General features: G+C 48.2%; 1 protein-coding gene across 12 annotated transcripts in view; it reads left to right on the forward strand.

Annotated features, from left to right (window-relative positions):
* Positions 1 to 15,343: 15,343 nt before the first annotated feature.
* The window catches only part of RNF32 (ring finger protein 32), a 51,639-nt gene continuing 45,056 nt past the window's right edge, over positions 15,344 to 21,926 (forward strand). For 3 of the 12 annotated variants that reach the window (XM_045496312.1, XM_045496315.1, XM_045496316.1), the window contains exons 1-4: positions 15,360 to 15,516; positions 17,550 to 17,634; positions 18,154 to 18,418; positions 21,726 to 21,868. In XM_045496312.1, coding sequence (XP_045352268.1) covers positions 17,620 to 17,634; positions 18,154 to 18,418; positions 21,726 to 21,868 — 423 coding nt within the window. In that variant the 5' untranslated portion in view covers positions 15,360 to 15,516; positions 17,550 to 17,619. Of the gene's footprint in view, positions 15,517 to 17,549; positions 17,635 to 18,153; positions 18,419 to 21,725; positions 21,869 to 21,926 lie in introns of all 12 variants that reach the window. The other 9 variants (XM_045496314.1, XM_045496311.1, XM_045496308.1 and 6 more) reach the window with 8 other exon arrangements.

Consider the following 21,926-nt stretch of genomic DNA (forward strand, 5'->3'; position numbering starts at 1 on the left):
CTCACGGTTCATGAGTTCGAGCCCCACATTGGGCTCTGTGCTGATAGCTCGGATCCCGGAGCCTGCTTCGGATTCTGTCTCCCTCTCTGCCCCTCTCCCACTCATGCTCTGTCTCTTGCCCTCAAAAATAAATAAACATTAAAAAAAAAGTTTAAAAAAAAAAAAGCTTAACCATGCCAAATGTTGGAAATGTTGCAGGTTAGTGAGAACTTACCTACGCTCTTGGGAATATATGTTGCTACAACCACTCTGAAACCACTGTAAAAAAGCATTGACAGGGGCACCTGGGTGGCTTGGTTGGTTAAGCGTCTGACTTCGGCTCAGGTCATGATCTCACGGTCCGTGGGTTCGAGCCCCGCATCGGGCTCTGTGCTGACAGCTCAGAGCCTGGAGCCTGTTTCAGATTCTGTGTCTCCCTCTCTCTCTCTCTGCCCCTCCCCTGTTCATGCTCTGTCTCTCTCTGTCTCAAAAGTAAATAAACGTTAAAAACAAATTAAAAAAAAAAAAAAAAGCATTGACATTGTTTTCTAAAGCTGGGCGTTGGCACACCTCACCTAGCAATTTTATTATTAGGTATATACCCTCGTAAAATTCTTGCCCCCCTAGCTTCCATGTAGGCACTTTCATGGCAGCCCTGAGTCTAAGGAAAAAAATAAACTAAGAAAAACCTGAATGGCCATGGGCTGGAAAGTGGGCAAATAAACTAAGGTATAGGCATCACATAGTAGAAAACTATGCAGCAGTAAAATAAATAAATAAATAAATAAATAAATAAATAAATAATCATCAATCTACAACTATAGGCAATAGCATGGATGAATTTTAAAAACAACATTAAATGAAAAAAGTCTGAGAAGATGATATTTAGTATGATGCCATGTATCAAGCTGAAAAATAATGAGGAGAATGTATACATATTGAGGGTTAGAAACATACAGACTATGTATATAAACAAAAGCAAGCTAATGACAACCAGCAGCTTCAGCATGGTGGCTGCCTCTGCAGGAGAGTCCTTGTGTGGAATAAGAAAGGAACAGAGGGAGATGCAAAGCAGGGTAATCCCTTAGTCCCTACACTGGGGTGATGGGTTCAGACATCACTGTAGTAAACTTGTGTGTGTGTGTGTATGTGTGTGTGTGTGTGTGTGTGTGTGTGTGTGTGTAACCCATAAGAAGGAGGAACCCTACTCTGCCTTACCCTGACACCAACACTGGGCAAACCCCTTATAAGAAAAGAAAACCACACACCAGTAACCCTCATGAACATAGCCACAAACTTCTAGCAACAAATACTAGCAGATTGGATCTAGCAATACATAAGAAAGGTATAATACTCCATTATCAAGTGGGGTTTATCCCAGGAATACAAAGCTGGTTAAATATCCAAAAATCAATGCAATCCATTATATAAACAGACAAAAGAAGAAAAACCACATGATCACATGAGTTGGTGCAGAAAAGCATTAATAAAATTGAGCATTAATTCATGATTAAATACTCAGCAAACTGAAAATAAGAAAGAAATCCCTTAATCTGATAAGAGGCATCTACAGAAAATGTAGAGCTAACACTATAGTCAATGGTGGGAAAACTACTTTCTGCTTAAAACAAGAGAACCAATCACCACTCTTACTCAACATCACACTGTAGGTCCTAGCCAGTTTCAGTATGGTGAAAGAAAAAAAAGAAAGAAACAAACAAACAAAGAAAGAAACAAAGAGGGGAGGGAAGGGAAGGGAAGGGGAGGGGAGGAAGGAAGGAAGGAAGGAAGGAAGGAAGGAAGGAAGGAAGGAAGGAAGGAAAAAAGGGAGGGAGGAGGAGAGAGAGGGAGGAAGGGAGGAAGGGTGGGAGGGAGGAAGGAAGGAAGAAAAAAAGAAAGAGAAAGAAAAAGAATACAGAAAATTTGCTGTATTCTCAGATGTCATGATTGCCAAAAATCCCAAAGAACCCACAAAACAAGTTTCTAAAACTAACAAGTGAGTTTATTAAGTTTGTAGGATACAAGGTCAACCCACAGAAATTATATTTGTATATATGAGCAATGAACGATGAGAAAGAAAAAAAAAATTTAAAACAATACCATTTACAATTGCTTCAAAAATGATATATCTAGGTATAAATACAAACATATTTTGGAAACTATAAGACCCTGATGAAAAGAAAGGAAGAAAAACCTTATTAGATGGAGAAATATACAATGTTCATGGATTGGAACACTTTCTCCAACCAAATTACAGATTTAGTGCAATTCCAATCACAATCCCAGCAGAACTTTTGTGGGTGCATTCAAGCTGATTCCAAAATTGATATGGAAAGACAAAGGATCTAAAATAGCCAAACGACTGTGGAAAATAAGAACCAAGTTGGATGACTCCCAGTATCCAATCTTAAGAATTAGAGTAAAGCTATAGCAATCAAGACAGAATGGTGTTGGCAAAGGAATAAAAAAACACCTATCAACGAGACAGAATAGTTCAGAAATAGACCCACACAAATGGCCGCTTGATCTCTGACAAAAATACAAAGGCAATTAGAAGAAAAATGATAGTGTTTTCAACAAATGCTGTTGGGATAATTGGACAAATACTCAAGATAATACATAGATAACCTTGGTCTAAGCCTCACACCTTATATAAACAGGGACTCAGAATGCTCCGTAGGCGTACAGGCAAACTGCTGATCTATGAAACTCTTGGGGGAAGCCATGGGAGCGATCTTTGTGATCTGCAGTTAGGTAGGAGGCTCTCCACGTATGACCCCAAAAGCACAATCCTTGAAAACAAACATTAATAAACTGGACTTCATCAAAATGAGAAATGTTTGCTATACAGTCACTGTTTAAAAATTTTTTTTAAAGATAGGCTATGAACTCAAGGAAAATATTTGCAAATCACTTATCTAACAAAGGACTTATAGCCAGAAAATACGATAAATGCAAAGAACCTAATTTAAAACATGGGCATGGGAAGCGTGGGTGGCTCAGGAGGTTGAGTGTCTGACCCTTGATTTTGGCTCAGGTCATGATCCCAGGGTCGTGGGACTGAGCCCCGAGTCGGGCTCCACACTCATTGTGGAGCCTGCTTAAGATTCTCTCTGTATCTCTCCTTTGCCCCTCTCTCCCACTCACATACGCTCTCTCTCTAAAATAAAAAAATAATAGAATACAATTTTAAAACGGGCATAAGACTTGAACAAATGCTTCACCAAGATACACAGGTGGAAAATGAACACCTGAAAAGATTCTGAACATCTTTCTCCATTTGGGGGAACCTGACCCATGCTGAGATAGTACCAAACGTGCCATTAGGCTGGCTCCCAGGAGGAGGAGGGAGAGTGGAGAAGGTCGGAGGGAGAAAGACCGCCCTCACCCCGTGCTGGCGAGGATACAGAGCCGCCAGAACGTGCCACAGCGCACGCGGGAAAGCAGGAAAACGCCCCTCTCCCCACAGGACCCAATGGTCCCCCTCTTAAATACTCATCCAAGAAACATGAAGACCTAACCTCAAACAAAACCGGTACACGGACGTCTACAGTGGCTTCATTTAGAGTTGCCAAACTCCGGCGACAACCCAAATGTCCACCAGCCTGTGAGCGGCTAAGCCAAGTGAGGCAGACGGAACGTGTCTCAGCCACGAAAGGGAGCTAGAGATGCGTGTCACAACATGAACGAGAAGCAGTGTGCTCAGGGGGAGGAGCCAGACTCTAAAGGTCACGCGTGATATGACTGCGTGTACGTGGCATTCTGGAACAGGTGACACTACAGACAGAGAAGAGACGAGCGGTCACCAGGGTCTGGGGGTGAAGGGAAAGGGACTGGCCACAAATGGACCTGAGGAGCCTTTTTGTAATGGAGGGCACATTGTAGGTCTTGACGCTGGTGGTCACGTGATTGTTTGCACTTGTCAAAACGCATGGCACTGTGTCCTTTGAAAGGTACCCCGTTTACCTCGATATACTTGACTTTAACCACAGAGCGGGTATAGAAATACAAAGCCGTAGGAAAGTGAGTGCTTCGAAAGAGGAAGCAAAAGAAAGGGCAACAAACGAGGCCCGACCGGACCGCCACGCAGCATGCAGCTTGCCAATAACATACGAATAATATTCGTACAAGCTTGCAGCCCCTCCAGTAACTGAAGCTGCGAATACAGACTGAAGACAGAGCTGAGCATCTCCGGAGAATCGTAATCCAGAACCGAATCTCTCCGTACGTCCTGCGTCCCAAACCTCTTCCCTTTACCCTTTTATTGATCTGAGCCACTGTTTGTTCCGACCAGAGAGGAAATGGAAGTAAAGAGCAATCCTGGAAAACAATTAATTTCTCTCCCAGTATAATCGACCCGGAGTCAATAAAAAGAATCTGAAACCAAATGTTCAACGGGAGATCATGTGCCTTTGTTTCCATCCAGTTTTTACGGTGTTTAAACAAGGATTTTTTAAAGCCTTGACTTTCAGAAGGTCACATGTGCAACATTTCCCTAAAACTTCGTCTGCTCTCTCTCAACAAGGTGAGTCTCCTTAATGCTGCTGCAAGTCAGGTAAAAGGCATGCCGAGGGGAAAGTTAAATAAAAAGCTATCTCAAATAGCATTTTTTAAAAGGCAAACATCAACCTTGTAAGTATTAAAAGCACATTCTAAAATCCACTCTGATGACAGTTTAAGAAAGCCGCTTTTATGTGTGCAGAGCCCTGCTCCGCGAGGTCTTTTAAATGGGAGTGTTTACCTAAAAATACAGGCAAGGGCCAGAATCTGGCCTTGAAGAGGCACCTTTTGATTGCACACAGTGAACTCAATCTTTAACTAATAAATTGTCCCACACCTTTGTCTCGCCCAAGAAAGGCACAGGTCTGCTCTCACAAGATCGTACAAGCCTCTTTAAAGGAACGGGGTTTTTCACTCTGCGTCTCTATACTTGTTGATTTAGAGCTTCTATGAGTGACAATGCACATCACGGGCTTTTTTTTTTTTTAACTCTGGCATCTGTGCTACTGAGTCTACTTTGACTCAGATCAAAGTTGAAAGCTTCTAGAAAGATACACAAACCACAGTGTGACAAATAGCATGCTGTGTTTGACCCAGCAAACAATAAATGACTTTCATCAACCCAGGGAAAGAATCCTGTGTTTTCAGTTCTAATTCTGAGGTCTGAAGTGATAGAACTTTACCACATTCTCAAAGAACCAAGAGCTTGAAATAATAAGGAAAAGACAGAAGTGAAATTCACAAACTACAAGCCCTGAAATTTTCATTGTTCAAAGGACTGCGGTTTCAATTCGCCCTTGTCTGAAACTCCTTGTAAAAGTTTAAAGTAAGTAGTAAGTTCACATAAAACGTGCTAATTTCGCTCTGTTTTCTTCGCTGAGAAATAATTTGTAGCGAGTCTGTGCCCAACCAGACTACACGAAAATGCCTGTGACAGGATTCAGCAACACTACCACCAACTATCTCTTTCCTGTGTAAACATTTACCACCAGGACTGACAAATAACACCGGCCAAGAAACAGCACCCGGCCCCGGGTCGTGCATTCCGTCACCTGTAACCACCCCTCACCGGGAAGACTCCCATGGCCCCCTGCGCACGTGCTACCTCCTGGGCACTGGGGAAGGGCATTATGGACGCTACCCCGTTGGGTCCCTGCCCAAGTCCTGTCAGTCAGATACTCCCGCTCCGTCTTGCACACGAGGGACATAAGGCACACAGAAGATAGATGATAACTTGCCCAAGGTCACACACCTCCAGCGAGTGATCCGGCCTGGATTCGAACCAGTCTTTTTACTTCTAAAACCCACGCTTCGCTGCACTCACAGGGTGAGAACACTGTCCTCTAATAAACGTAGGAGTTACTATGATGGCTTAGGAATTGGCACACTGATCCTTTATTTCAAAATCCTTCCTGAATCAAAGAGAAAAGCCCTCCTACTTGGTCCTTATTGAGCACTTTGATGACACACATGGGTATTCCACCAGGGAAAATGATGAATTCAGCAAATACTCATCGGGTGCCTCCTATGACGGGGTGCCGAACTGTGCGCAGGGACCATCGTTAAGTAAGAAAACACGCAAAATTATTTTTGATTCTGTAAGAATTATGTTTTTGATTTACTTAAAAAACATTTCTTTGGGTTCGGATATCCCGCCAGAAACTAACAATGGATAAATCCAAAACTGAGCTAACCATCCAACATTCCAAACCGTCACTAACCCTTATCTCCTACAGCGACCCAGAAAAATTAGGAAACACAACGTGTGCCATCTGGGCAGCAACTGATGACCGCAGAACAAAAATAGGGCAGCTGTCAACCGCTGCATGACCGCTACAAGCACTTTCCCTGCGGGATGGCGCCTAAGCGGCGGGAGGGCAGGTCCGAGCTGTGGTAGCACGAACCCAGGTCTCGGGGTAAAAGCTCATTACTCCTGAGCAAAAACTCAATGTTCTCAACTGGATTTGCTCATTGATGCCTATGGTTCATGGCCCTAGACATCTTTTTCAAGGGTTATCGTAGAAAGTCCTATGGGGGAAAAAAAAAAACAACTTTCAGTTTGAAATCTAAAGCTTTCTTCTTTCCACAAGGAAGTATTTTCTCATGAGTCTCCATACAGCAGAGCTCTTTCCCCTACTCCCCACCCTGGACCTAATCCTGGGCTCCACCCCTCCTGCCGCCCCTTCCCTAACCCTGCTCCATGGCCTTCTGGAAAGTTCTCCCGAGCTCCAGACTCCCCTCTTTTGCAGGGACCCCACCGTCTCAGCGCAGACCTGGTCGGGTGCTCCCTGCACTGGCTGACCACTGGCTTGCTCTCCACCCTCAGCAATCAACCTGCAGGACAGCAGTTCCTGCCCCCACCTCCCCGGGGGGCTTCAGGGGCCCGTTACAAGCCCGATCCCCTCCCCCAACACACACCCTTCCTCAGGCAGACCTGCCTTCCCGGGTCCAGGGTGGGTCTTCTCCACCTGCTCGAGTTCATCATCCTCACGGGCACTTTCTCCCACACTTGGCAGGCCTGCGTCTGCTCTGTCCCCACATGCCTGCCCTCTCCCACGCCCGCACCCCCAGAGCGCCCCCCCACCCCCGTACCGCACTTACCCATTCTTCTCCAGCTCTTTCCACCTGGATCCCAGGCCTTTGTATCATTCTCCTTCCAAAAGAACATCTCCCTGAGGGCAGGGCTCTTACCTGATCTCACCGCTTGCCTCTCTAGTTCTTGGCATCATTCTTTCATAAGATGGGCATCTAACCAATATTAGTTTGATAAACAAACATGCCAAACATGAATTTAAGGACATGGCCACCAGCCTTCCTAAATCGGTTCCGTTGAAAATAACACGGAAGGGGACATTAGTTAAAATACACGTGAAATACTCCTAAACCAAACCACTGAGAGGATTATAATAAAATAGAACGATTTTAGAGAAAGAGAGAGTTAATTTGTACGTATTATTCCTTTCTTTAACAATTCCTTTTTGTGTTTATGCTTGCACAGAAGTACGCCTTTTCCTGCTAAAGAAGTTTAAGCTCAGTAACAGTTCTTAGCGTGACACTTGTTATAGTGCGGTGTTTATTCCCTACATGAATAAGTATTTTAAGAGTAAGAAAGCATTTCAAGGTGCTCACAATAGGACACTCACAACGGAGGCAGCTGGACCCTTTCAGGATTCAACTGTTTGCATCGCTGTGCGCACAAAGCGTGATGATACGTTATAAAATCACACACCTGCTGTACTTAAAGATACGCATTTGAGGGTCATAAAAAGCCAGTGACAGTTATTATAATAGATTGAATATGAATAAGAAGTATAACCAGTCCGCAAGACCGTTGCTACCTACAGACTCATAACTAAGAAACTGAGCACAAATCAGGAAGAAACGAATGGCCACTTCACCGTGGAAACTCCCAGAGGGTTTCGGCAGTGGTGGAAACAGCCCTCGAGTGTCCACAGAAACATTTGCTTCCAGATTACCTTTGCCTGTGAGAAAACACACAGATAGGTGAGCATCAGAGAAGTAGTTTCACGGCCTCAGCTCAGATATCCGCTCTATGAGTGAACAAATTCTAGACGTGTGGACGAAGATCTCATTTTGAAAGTAGGAACGCCACGTTTCACGTGCAGAAACGATGACCGGCCATCGGTGACCCTGTTTTCTTATGTCCAACAACTTCACCTGCCTGGACACAGTAAATCACGCGGCCAAGCCAGGCCCAGCGGCACAAAGAGATCGCGGCGCCGGCTCGGCCCCTCGCTTCTCCCTCTGCACGCGTCTTGCCCGGCGACCCTGCGGTACCCCGCCCTCATCGTGGCCTCCTCCACGTGACTTGCTGTGCCTAGAAGCACGTTAGCGGACACACAAGCAAAGGCTTGGAGCGGGCTTGCGCGCTGGGGCTCGGCCCCTCGCGCTTTGCCATCGCCCCGAAGAACGTGCCCGGGCCGGCCCCCCCGCAGGATGGAAAGCCCGGGGCGTGTGGCTGGGCTGCCTCGGTTGCCCTAACCAGCCCACGCTAGCCAACAGCCTGCCAATTCCATGGGAGCGACAGCTCTTTCTGGTTTCTTCTTCAGGAAATTGCCTGTACATCCAGGCAGTGATCCCAGCTGACACCAAAATAGCCCTCACGTGAAGCCCAGCCGGCGGGAAGTGCCAACCCGCAGGCAGGCTTCCTTGTGAGTCAGGCGAATCCTACCGTCAGAAACCACTGAGCTCGGGTGGGAAGGCGCTGAGACACAGCAAGGAGCCGCCGAGGTCACAAATGGACCACTGCCAGACCACGCCTGGCGAGGGACATCGCCCACCACCTGCAGCCCAGAAAGCCAAACCAGCATCCGCGGCAACTGGCCTCAAATGGTCGGGACCTGGCCGGCGACCGCAGCCCCTACGTCCAACTCAGGACAAGCCAGAGAAAGCCGCATGTGCCCCACACCGGCCACCCGTGACGCCTCCCCTCTGGTCAGTCCATCCCAGCTTCCCCGCGCGGCCAGGGCGCACTCGAACCTTCCCCACGCCCTGCCTGCCGCCCAGCGCCTGCGAATACAAGTGGTGGCGCTGACCGCGGCTAGAGCGAGCTCTGAATAAGTACTGTGTGTCCCCACCTGACCGGTCTTTCTTCGCTTCCGCGACAGGAAGGGAGTGGGGAGTGGTGAGTGTCGGTACAAGCCACGACAGACACACAAGCACGAGCCACGTGCAGGCATCATAAAATATGACTATAATTAATATTAATAAACAGCGCCAGATCCAAGTGTGACATTCGCTTCCATTCTGACTTCAGCAAAAGCATGGTCTTTTGTCACAGTGATTCAGGGAGCTCTTCACCGTGTTCCAGGAGCCTCTCTCCACCCTCAGCCTGCAAACCTCCCGTCCATCCTCCCTGCCGATCTCTCTTCCGAAATCATTACCTGGACGGGGGCGCTTGGCTGGTTCAGTTGGCACAACGTGCACCTCTTGACCTTGGGGCATGCCGGGGGTAAGGTTGACCTGTAGATGGATCAATCGATCGCTCAATAAATAAAATGTTTTAACAATAAATAAACAAAAATAAAATCACTACCTGGCCTAAATTTGCCAGATTTTCTTTCTTTTTTTTTTTTTTTTAAATTTTTTTTTTCAACGTTTATTTATTTTTGGGACAGAGAGAGACAGAGCATGAACAGGGGAGGGGCAGAGAGAGAGGGAGACACAGAATCGGAAACAGGCTCCAGGCTCTGAGCCATCAGCCCAGAGCCTGACGCGGGGCTCGAACTCCCAGACCGCGAGATCGTGACCTGGCTGAAGTCGGAGGCTTAACCGACTGCGCCATCTAGGCGCCCCACTGAGAGTTTTTATTGAGAATAAGTATTGAATTTTCTCAAATGCTTTTTCTCCACCTATTGATGTGGTCATGTGAATCTTCTTCTTTAACCTGTCGACGTGATGGGTTACCTTAATTGATTTTTGAATGTTGACTAAGTCTTGCATATCTGAGATAAGTCCCACTTGGTCACGGCACATAATTCTTTTTATACCTTGTTGACTCCTATTTGTAATATCTTATTAAGAAATCTGGATCCATGTTCATGAGGATATTGGTTTGTAATCTTCTTTTCTTATATCTTTATGTCGTCTTGGCATTGGGGCAATGCTGAACTTGTGGAATGGGAACTCTCCATACGATCTGCTCAATTTGTCAGTAAATGTTACCAGATAAAAACTATTAATAAAAAAAAAAAAAGCACACCTCACCTTGATTTAATCAGTGAGCAGCCTTCTCTGTATTAAACATAACAGCATAAACCAATTCCATGTTTAGAGAAACAGTTCTTTACCTGCGGTGGCTGCAGACTGGCACACGTGGATTTCCCAGGGGACCACAGGGACTGTACTAGGAACCTGGCATTGCTAATGCTTTTACACGGCTTCCAAAACCTTCAGTTAGGGCAGAAAATTCACAAATGTCTGAAACGGGGTCACATTACCCAATCAAACTCCTTTAATACAATGAATATGTACTAATTGCTTTTGACAAGATTTTTTCAATGTCTGGCACATTGTGGTCACAGCATTTTTTAGCATGAGTATCTTTATCACGTCCATCCTTAGATCATAACAGGACACCGCTCTTTGCCAAAGTGATAAATTGCTTCCAAATATCCTGGATTCCACAATAAAGCACGAACGTGCTCCACCTTCTATTCAGAAAACAAGTTTTTAACAGAGCTCTTCTGTTATACCCACGACTTTACAGACAAGGAACCGAAGTAAGATGATTCCTCCCCATTTCTCCGGGGCACGAGTATTTTCATCAGTGTTACTTTACCACTATGGTAATGTGAACAGGAATGATGCAATCATTTTGCCTCTGGTCACAGATATAAAAGTACATGCCTGCATTTTGCCACAGGAGTTAAAGCACCTCGCCTACGGCTCTTTTTTCTTTCTTTACCAAACGTAAAACAAAAGTCTAGTATAATCTCTAGGAGAGAAAATACTTTAGAAATTCCCAGCAGTACATCACTGGATCTCTACAGTGACCGCTGCTGTGGGACAAGGAGAGACAACAGATCTCCCAACAACTGCTGGACCTCACGTGTCACAAAATACAGACAAGGATTTTGAGTTATTTGAAAAAGGGAAGTAGCTGGGCAGAAGCAAGATTAAAACCAGAGATCAGTAATAAATCTAGAAGGGCTAGAAAGCTAAAGGCAATACTAAAGATTACGAGAAACAAACGGAAGGACACCTGTTTTCGGTGATGCTTTCAACACTGAAAGTTCTATTAAGGAGGAAGACGGACCCAGTGCCATTGGCTTCGGCTCCTTACGGATATTTTCAGCGTCAAGGACTGCGTGAACAGAGGCAGGCACGGAACATGCATCGTGTAGGATAAAGAGCATTTTGTAGATGACAAAGGAGAAGCTGGAGAGTACCGAGATATTAAATAGGAGAGAAGGAGGGTGTCGAGGCAGCCAAACCATTCCCATGCACGTAGGGGTCTGGTGGAGGCCACGCAGACGGGCAAACTCAAACCCCGTGGGCAGGACGTACCCGAGATCCACAGGTTCCCAGCATCACTGTCCAGGACTTGTCTCTAGGGTGATCGTGGCAAAACCTCACCCCCAAGCAGCACACAAACTCCAGCTGCCATTCCAGAGTGTCGACGCTTTCTCGGCATCGTCTCCTCCACGGACAAGAGGCAATATTGGATTCCCCTCCATAGAAACGTTTCCCACGTGACTAGCCTCCCATCCCTGGACCCCTCCTGTGAGGCGTGCGGGCACCGTCACCCTTCTCGTCCCAGTGTTTATGCACACATCCCTTCAATACGGTGCCACACACGGCAGCTTGGTTTTAGGCAGAGCAGAGGCAGAGCTCGTGCACCGCAGGCGCATCCACATCCTCCCCTGCGGGACTAAGCACAGCAACGAAGCACATCTGCCCGTCCACGTACACCCCCAGCCGTCGCTCGTCTTCCACAGTCCTCTCTCTTCACGCTACTCCCAGAACACTCGGTTCATGCTTGAGAAACTCGAGAATAAATTAGTCATGCGAGTGCCCTTGCAGAGGGCACCGAACAGCGCCATGGAGAGGGGCTCAACCAGGTTCTTAGAAGACGCAAGCGTGCGCTCTGCCTACGTGCAGTATCCTAGGCCCATCTGTAATCGAATGAAAAAAAATTAAAGCCAGAACATTAAAATAGAAATCACTGAGAGCACCTTTCAGGAGTGAGACGGGTTGTTTATGCGTGTTACTTAGCCCCATCCGAGAACGTCGCACTCGGGCGGTATCATTTCTTTCCAAGCACAGAACTCGCTACCTGGAGGAGGGATAAGGAACGCGCTCCCCACAGCATCTTCTTCAAACATCAGCCAGGTCAGCTGTGATTTTTGTCAGGAATTACAAAGTAATAATTACAAGGTTAAATTTCCAAACAAAAGCCTGCAGAAAAGTATTCTGCGTAGCTAACAAGAAGACCAATTTCTTGGGGCGCCTGGGTGGCTCAGTCGGTTGAACGTCTGACTTCGGCTCAGGTCACGATCTCACGGTCTGTGAGTTCGAGCCCTGCGTCGGGCTCTGTGCTGACAGCCCAGAGCCTGGAGCCTGCTTCTGATTCTGTGTCTCCCTCTCTCTGCCCCTTCCCCGCTCATGCTCTGTCTCTGTCAAAAATAAATAAACATAAAAAAAAAGACCAATTTCTTTTGGGTGGAAAACCCGAGGGTAGTAAGGCTGTTGTGAGATTTTAAACACTTGGATGGAGGGAGATACTTTTTAATGGGGATTTTTCTTAAAACTTTATGGAGTTCAAGAAAGACACCTTAAAATGGATACGGAGAGTGGCAGCCACTGTCCCAAGCAGCTCCTATACGTAAGACGTTTTGGAATCTAGCCACGGGCATAAAGTGGCTAACAGTACTCGTAGTCATCATTCAAATTGTTCCCGTTACAAGTAACGGAAAACCGGACCCGAACTGGCTGAAGCATAAAGGAAACCTATTTACTCAGGTAAGCGAGAACACTGACTAGGGCTGGCTTCCGGGCGTAAACTACGTCGCCAGGGCTGGGACTCTGTCCAGATCTCTGCGGTTTCCCATGTGATCCTTCTCTGAGGTTCACGGACTGGCCCCGCAGCGGTAGCTCTCACCCGATGACAGGTCTTCTCTGGTTTCTACGTAAGAAGAATTAAAAGAACTTTCTGGTAGCTCCTACAAAAATACGGAGTCCATCTGACCGTCCTCGCTAGGTCATATGCCTGTCCCAGCTACGTCGCTGTGGCCGGGACACTGATTTTCTGACTAGTTCAGGCTGGTCATACGGTACAGTCTGTCCCGGGACTGAAGAGTCCCCAGTGCTGGCGGAGAAGGGCCAGCGGACGCTGAGGAGAGAAGAACAAAGGTCCCCTTTATGTAGAAAGGACCCGTTTGGGAAAATGAAGTAACCTGTCACGTTCAGACACCTAAAAGCTACGTCTAGACTTGACCTCGGGTGTACCTATCTAAACCCAAAGCTTTCCCACGCTGTCCTCCACAGGTCCCATCACTCATTCACAGGATGAAAAACTCTCAGGACTGCAGAGAGACCCCTACTCGTCTTCTAGACCCATCCCCAATGCAACATAACTCAAGGTGACAATATTTGTTGGAAAAGTTGAAACTACTATGTGAAAGATTAGGAAGATCAACTATGAATCTAATTTGGCTTCTCAAGAAATTTTAGCTTCTCCTTAGGCTATTTTTTAAAACTTCCAAACAGGAGTGGCCAGCTTAGAAAATTTAATTCCACGAAGAACACAATGATCTGAAGTGGAGCTTCAAATTACCTTGTTTCACAGCCAGAATACTATTTATTCCAAAGTTGCAGCAAACATTTTAACTTTTAAGGCCTTTCCTGGTCGATTTCTAATCAACTTGGTAACTTCTTTAGACCTACTTTCAGGGAAGTAAAAAAAGGGGAGGGGGCGCCTGGGTGGCTCAGTTGTGGAGCCTGGTGGGACCCGGTTTCGGCTGGGGTCATGACCTCAGGGTTTCTGAGTTCAAGCCCGGCCTGCGCTCTGGCAGAGCCTGCTTGGGATTCTCTCTCTGCTCCTCCCCCACGCGCGCACTCACTCTCAAAATAAACAACAAAACAGGACTATTTGCATTTTGTATGTTTTCTGTGTACTCTGAACTGAACCTTATTTCAATAAAAGTACAAACATAAGTTTAAATAACTGAGTCACTGTCAATTAAAAAAAAAAAAAAAAAGACAAACTTGTCCTAATTTGTGCTTCTGGCCGTGACGGAGGTTTAGGGACCCGATTTAAGGTCTTACCTCCAACAAGTAAAAGATCAGACAAAATGTAACCAACGACGGTTTTCGGGCACTCGACTGTCATCGTTAAGAAAAGGGAAACAAAGCGAGCGGAGGTGTCCAGGCCACAACTGGAGCGGCGCGAGGACACAACTGCGCCCCGCAGGAGGCCCCCGGGAGCCCGGGAGGGGCTGCCCCGCTGGGCACCGACCCCGGCCCGAGGGCCCCGAAGAAGCGCCCGACACTCTGCCCTCCGCGAGGCAGCCCAGCGCCGCACGCGCGGCGCTCGAAGTCACTTCTCGGAGCGTGAACGGCCGGCACCCCGCCTACAAAATTCACGTCGGGCATCGGATCGAACTTGGCCAGAGCCCTCCAGGTCCCGGAGGAAGGAGAGCGCAGCCCACCGGGGAGGACGCTCAGCCGAGCCCACGGAGCAGCCACAGGCACGGACAAGAGCACCGCCGGAGAGCCGGCCCGCGCCCGCCGGGCCGCAGGGGGCGCGGGACCCGGCCCGGGGAGCGCGGCGAGGGCGCGGGCGGCGGGCGCCACCCGGCAGCAGCGGGAGACGCAGTCGGGCCGGCAGGTGCACGCGCGCAAGGGCGGACGCCAATGGAACTCGGCGCACAGGACAGTCCTCTGCGCAACGATGGCTGAACTGTGGAACGTGCAGAAAACCACGGTGCCGGCAGCTCGGGGAAGCAGCCGCCCGGGGCTCAGGAGGGCGGGGGACGGGGGAGGGGGAGCACCAACCAGGGCCCTGACGAGCGCGCCGCGGGAGGAGCGCGGCCCGGCGAGCATGCGCGGTGTGGCCATGCGCGGGGCGGGGCCGGCGAGCACGCGCGGCGTGGGAGCGCCGCGCCGGCGACTGAGACGTCTGTGCCGTGCGCGGGGCCGAGCCCGCGAGCATGCGTGCTGTGGCCGTGAGTGGGGCCGGGCCGGCGAGCACGCGCGGCGTGGCAGAGCCGCCGCCGGCACGCCGAACTCGGCGCTGTGCGCGGGGCGGGGCGGGGCCGTTGAGCATGCGCGCCGGGGCGCGGCGGCCGCGGCCGCGGTTGCTGGGCAACGGCGAGCGGCGCGGAGGTCGGTTCTGGGGGCGGGTGCCACCGGCGCGGGGCGGGAGCGCGGCCGCGGGGACCCCGTCGGGCAGCGCAGGCCCTCGGTCCCCCGCGCGGCCTACTTAATCGTGACCGTTGTTGGGAGGGCCTAACCTCCGGCCGGTGTGTGAGAGCGGTGACACTGCCCGTCACTGAGCGGGAGCCGAGCCCACAGGTAGGGCGAAGTTGTTACGGAGCACCTGCACCGGTAGCCTGCGCGTCTGCGCGCTGCTGCCCCCCCTCGGCGCCGTGTCCCCACGTCGCACGAACGAGGGGGCCACCAGCTACCAAACAGCGAGGCAGCGTGTCCGGCTGCCTTCTCTCGTGTGCGTGCTTCCCATTAGCATGCTTATCGATAAGCTTGAGGTCGCGTAGACACTGGCACCACCGTGGAGATTTTTGCGACCAAGCCCTAACACTTCTAACTAGTTGTTAATGGTGGAGTTTACCAAGAAAGAATGTTCTCGTTAATTTTGGCTCTTAAAGCTGGGCAAGGATCAAGTTTCTACCTCTCCCATTGTTGCAGACTAATTAATTACGTAATCTCGAAGGAGCCCCTGATCTCTGGATTTGTTTTCTCCTTTATAAAATGGAGTGGGACTAGATATCTGATGATATTTACTATCCGCCAATGATATTGTCCTTAACTCGGAAAGTTCATGATACTGTGGGGCGGAGAAGGTACACGCTTTTCAGAAGCTCTTACCTTGACGTGAATCATAGTGGCTTACGGTACAGGCACGTGAGATAAAACTGTAGGCTGTAGATAGCTAGCTGTGATAATTAAAGGGCTGTTAGTATGATATAAATTATGTTCTGCCAGGGTACAGGTGTTGTGAAAGAAGAAGATTCTGGAAGGGATCTACAGCATTTCAAATCCCTTGTGCCATTACTGCGGCTTACACTGTCCGGACGAAAAGGCTGGATAGAAACTTCCTGCTTGGGGGTGGCCTGGGTGGCCCAGTCGGTTAAGCATTCGACTTTGGCTCAGGCCCTGATCTCGTAGTTCCTGTGTTTGAGCCCCACGTTGGGCTCGGAGCTGACAGCTCAGAGCCTCTCTCCCTCTCTCTGCCCCTCCCCCCCCCAAAAAATAAACATTTAAAAAGAAAGAAAGTAGGGAGGGAGGAAGGAACTTCTTGCATGCCTGCCTTGAGGCCAGATTGGAAAGCGAGCACAGAAACTGCCTTCTAGTTTCCGAAGCGTCTTAGCCCCCACTGAGCCTCGGAAACATCACAGCTTTGTTTCCCGTGTCCTCACTTTCCACTCGACAGCAACTTTATTCTTCTCGACTAATTTAATGCAGGTGTTGATCCTTAGATACATATTTTGGATTTCTTGCTTTCTAGTCTTAAAATTAGGCCCCCTTTCCTAGATGACTTTAATAACTACTGTTTCTCTCCATTCCTGTGGATTTTGGACCCTTGTCTTCAGAAGCTGGACCCTTGCCTAAAAACTAAAACTAAAAGGGCCAATTCAGATTCTTCCACCGGTTTCAAAGGGAATTGGAGCAAGAATAACCACTTACAGAGTATCTTCTGCATGAAAGGGCCCTTTAGACACTTTGCAGGGTGGTGGGTCTCATTTAATCCTAAAAATAACCCTGCAAGGAGTGCAGCATTGCGCCTGTTTTTAAGGTGAGGACACTACAATTCAGATATAGTATCTTGCCCAGCAGCAGGTTTGTTCCCCGTATTCTGTATCTCTATGTTCTGGACAGACTGAGGTCACAGGACTCCCCTTGAATTCCAGGATATTCGTGGTTCCCTTTCCCCGGTAAATAATAAACACAGGCCGAGTTCCCCGGTGCCTTGTCTCCTCCTGATCCCGGGGTGTTAAGTGTGCTCATTTCCCTCTTCTCTGTCCTTCAACCCCCAGCTTAAATGTCCTCTTAAAGAGATACTTCACTTACTACTCTCTGATCTCGTCAGTCTGAAATGTTGTTGTGTTTACGTACAATAGTGTATCGAGTAACGGATTGTTCTCGTTTATGTTCATATGCTCCCTCCCACTAGCTGGAGATTTGAGGACAGGGCTCAGTGGGTCGTGACTGGTGTGAGTCTCTCTAGAATCACGGTGCGTGGCTCAGTGCTGCGCTCTGGCAGACATCCGCGGATCAGTCAGACTCCCAAACATACCTTCCCCATAAACTTCAGAAGAGATGTTTACGTACACTCTAACTCTGACTTTCTGTTGCTTTTGTCTCTGCGGTGGGAGAATTCAAGGGATGTGACGCGGCGATCGAACCGACAGGGCCGAGCGGCACCTCTCCGGACTCAGCATGCTACCACGTAAGGTATGCAATCCTGCGTGTAAACAAACACTGTTTTACTCCTGAATACATTTTAATTCAGCCATCTGAAAGTATAAAAATATAGTTGCAAGACCTCGCTCCAATGAGGAACTGTCCCCTTAGTCCCCACTAAAGCATCCCATAGCTGTGCAGTTTTCGTCTAAGTTTTCACCAAAAAAGCACGTACTTAAATGCAAGAGTCTCTTTCATATTACAGAAGCCAGATTTGCCTTGAGTCTAATTTTACTGTAGTGAAACAGAATGTGTTCAGGCATGCGCAGCTTTTATAGGTCATGACGAATTAATTCATATTTAAGACCTCAGTAATTAAACGATATTACTGTATCGCCAACACAAATGGGGACACCGGGCTTCCCTGCACCTAGGTGACATGGGTCAAGCACTGTTTACTATTAACTTTGGTCTAGTGTGCTGCCAGGGCTGAGGAGTAAAGCCTAAGTTTTCTTCCAAATGATGTATTACATAACGTTCTGCATGTAAGGCTTTTTTCCTACTTTTTAGGGTCATTCATCTAAACAAGGTAACTTAGCAGTCACTGCAGTTGCTTTACAAGATCACATTTTACATGACCTTCAGCTTCGAAATCTTTCAATAGCTGATCCTTCCAAGACAAAGGCACAACAGAGAGACACCAGATCCAAGCCTCTAAAAAGAAATACAAAAGCAGTAACAGATACTGGGCTTAAAACAACGGTACCAGGCCCGAAAGTGGAAGATCCAGAAAGAGAGTATGTTCTTGATCCAAAACCACCACCCTTAACTTTAGGTAAGTTCATCTCATCACTCATACTTTGGCTTATTAGAGCTAATGAATCTAGTTGAGATTAATAGTGTAATTTTTTTTTTTCTGGAACAGAAATCATTCTCATTTATAATCTTACAGAAATATATGTACGTACTAAGGTTTAAAAATTACGGGGACGATCTGGGCAAGAAAATAAAGACGAATAAGTAAAAATAGTAGAATACGATAACTATCCACTGGTCCACACTGGCGGAAATCAGGCACTCTCACAGGAGAACGAGAATACATCTATAGACAGGGGCCAAAAATCACCGTCTGGCCAACGGCACAGTAAGAACAAGCATCAGCAGATGCTGAGGCCGGTGGGAGACCATGTTGAGACGCAGGATGTACTCACAGCCTCACAGAGTGTCCACTCACCACAGAGGGAGACACCGCAGCCTCGTGTTGGTGACACTGTGCCAGCAGCACCCTGACCAAGTGATCCAAGCGCCGTCACCATAGGGCCCCACGCTGACAGCACGCGCCCCAACCCCCTGCTCTGAGAAAGTGCCGTTGCCAAAACGCACATGTGAATTTAATCATGAGGACACTTCAGACACACCCAAAGTGACGGACATTCTACAGTTCGGGCCTCTCTTCAAAAGTGTCAAGGAGAGCAAACGAAGACAGAGAAACCGTCCCAGATGAGAGGGGACGCAGGGGATAGGACAGCAGACTGCAGTGTGTGATCTGGGACAAAAAGGGGACTTCAGTGAGACAAGAACGAGATCCGTGGCACCTGCTAGATCAACATGAATTCCCTCATTTTGATCATCGAACTAGGGTTATGTAAAATATTAACATTTGGGGAAACTGGGTAAAAGGCACATGAGGATTCTTTATACTGGTTGTACAACATTTTGCAAGTCTCAAATTACTTTAGGCTGTAAATTTAGAAATAGAGAAGAGTTTTAAACGATGCCGGGCACGGAAAATAGGTTTGTCTGGGGGCGTGTAGCCCTCGCGCGCGTGTGCTGGCTGGAGGCGTGCTGGGAAGCCTGGGGGCTGCGGCCGCACAGCGTGGAGGGGAGCCTGCCACCACAGCGGTGCCCAGCGGACACCTGGCACTGTCCTCTGAACCGCAAACAGTGCCGGTCGTGTTCTAGGAGACGGCGTAGCTCGAGAACATGCAGAGGCTTGGTGTGATGTTATATAATAACTTAGTGACTGTCTTCCGTTGTGCGTCTATAATTTACGGATTTGATCAAGTAGATGATCATCATAGTTTAGCAGGAAAGATTTAAATTAGACATCAGGAAGAACTTCACAACTTGGAAAATAAGGGAGATTAAAGAGGAGAGGAAATGACATACTCTTTCAGGAGCTGTTCACATTTGCAAAAAAAAGTTTTAACTGTTCTGCCCATTAATCACTAATAAGGTTGAATCATGTTTTGTTTTGTTTTTTAAGTTTACTTAGTTTGAGAGAGAGAGTGCATGTGCCAACAGGGGAGGGGCAGAGAGAGAGAGAGAGAGAGAGAATCCGAGGCAGGCACCATGCTGACAGTGTGGACACCAACTCAGGGCTCAAACTCACAAACCGTGAGATCATGACCTGAGCTGAAATCAAGAGCCAGACACTCAACAGACTGAGCCACCCAGGCGCCCAAATCATATGTTTCATTACTGCCTTTACCTGGTATTGCAGTCAGGTCTCCGTTTGCTGATTTGGCGGTGTTCTTTATGTACTCTGCATATTAATCCCTCATTGATTTACCACTGAGAAGATCTGCTCCTGGCCTGGCACCTCTTTTAATTTTATGTGTTATTTTTTATTGAATAAAATATTCCTTCTGATTACTGTTAAATCCATCGGCTTTTCTCTGCTATTGTTTATGCTTTGGGGGATTTAAGGAATCCTTATCCATTCCGAGATGACAAAGATTTTCCACATTTTCTTTATTTACCTTCAAAGTTTTGCCTTTCCCACTTCGACCTCGTCACAGTTTATTTTGCACAAGGTACTGGGAACAGCAGTTGACAGAAGCATTTATGTCAGCACACGGTTACCTGTTGTTTGCTGAGCCGCAGCACCCCCCTTCCTCCTGTGCCAGGATCCCACGGTCACACAGAGGAGAGAGAGGAGGGTTATGATTTGGGGGCTTCTGTCTCTGGACCAGTATTTTACTGGTTTAATTAATAAGAGCTTTGTAATATGTCTTAATAACTGGTAGGAAAAGACCCAAAATTATCCCCCCAAAAAAGTTCTTAGAAGCATATTCTTTCAGTACACTAAAGGACAGTTTGTGGAGCCACTCCTTCTGGAACCTTCCATCACCGTGCTCCCATGTGGATCACTGCCGTGCGGGGCGAGCGCAGGGCCCACAGCCGGGGGTCTCCTCCATGTGCCCCAAGGGCTGGCCCCATCCTGCACTCCCACCTGTACCCACCCCTGACTGCCACGACTCCTCCGGGCACGTGCCCCACTGGCAGCCTCCCGGGAGCAGGTGCGTGGGGGCCCACGCCTTGGGCCGTCTATGTGGGCGCAGGCCTCCCACGCTGGCCCTCCCGCGTTCTACCCCTGCTTCCCCTCAGCTCCTCCTCTCGGCCAGCTGGCCTTCACTCCCCCTTCCTGTCTTCCAGCTGACGCTCACGTCTCCACGACACAAGTTCCCATTTTGGAGCGCTCTGTTGGGGCTCAGGATGTCCCTGGCACAGCTTCCTACTCTGGTTTCCAGCTGCAACACCTCACTGTCTGTCTGCAGAGAGCCCGCGGGGGGCGCCGCACCTGCTCCCTCACCCGGGGAGGCACTTGACTCCCACTGTGGCATGAGCTCCACACTTGACCCAGGAGAACACGTGCAGGCTGTCGAGTATCGCTTCGGTGGTCAGTCCATCCTGACAGTAATTCTACCTCATAAGAATCTTTAGCAAGGGATAAACTTGGTTGATACTCATTCTGTGAAGGTCACTGGTGGCAAAAAGGGGGCTAAATCGGAAGAAGACAACACTGAAGGCTGAACCCTAAAATAGGCGACAAGTGAGAACCTTTGGCCAAGACATGTGGAAACGTCAGAGTCTTCAACTTCTCTCCCTGAAAACCGGATAGCAGTCCTGCCTACGTGGAGAATACTGTGGAAATGACACAAGTATGGGAAATTCTTTGCAAATAAAAGCGTTCCTACCATTGACTTTTAGCACCCATAGAAGACCAGTGTTCCCCATATGGTGGAAGAAAGTACGCCGTATGTTTTGTTTTCAAATTTGTTTGCAAAACGATGTCATTAAATTATGAGTACTATGTTCTGGATGTATCGTACCTTCATTTTCTCTTGTTTTCACTTCAGCTCAGAAGTTGGGCCTGTTTGAACCTCCCCCATTGCCACTATCGTCAGAGGAATGGGAAAAAGTGAAACAAAGATCCATCATGCAAGGGGACTCAACGCAGCCGTGCCCAATATGCAAAGAAGAATTTGAACTTCGCCCCCAGGTGTGTAGCGGGGAAAATCAGATAAGCAGGCTTGGGGCCTAGACTAAGCTGGAGCTTA

The sequence above is a fragment of the Leopardus geoffroyi genome, chromosome A2, assembly GCF_018350155.1.
Source record: "Leopardus geoffroyi isolate Oge1 chromosome A2, O.geoffroyi_Oge1_pat1.0, whole genome shotgun sequence".
NCBI lineage: Eukaryota > Metazoa > Chordata > Mammalia > Carnivora > Felidae > Leopardus > Leopardus geoffroyi.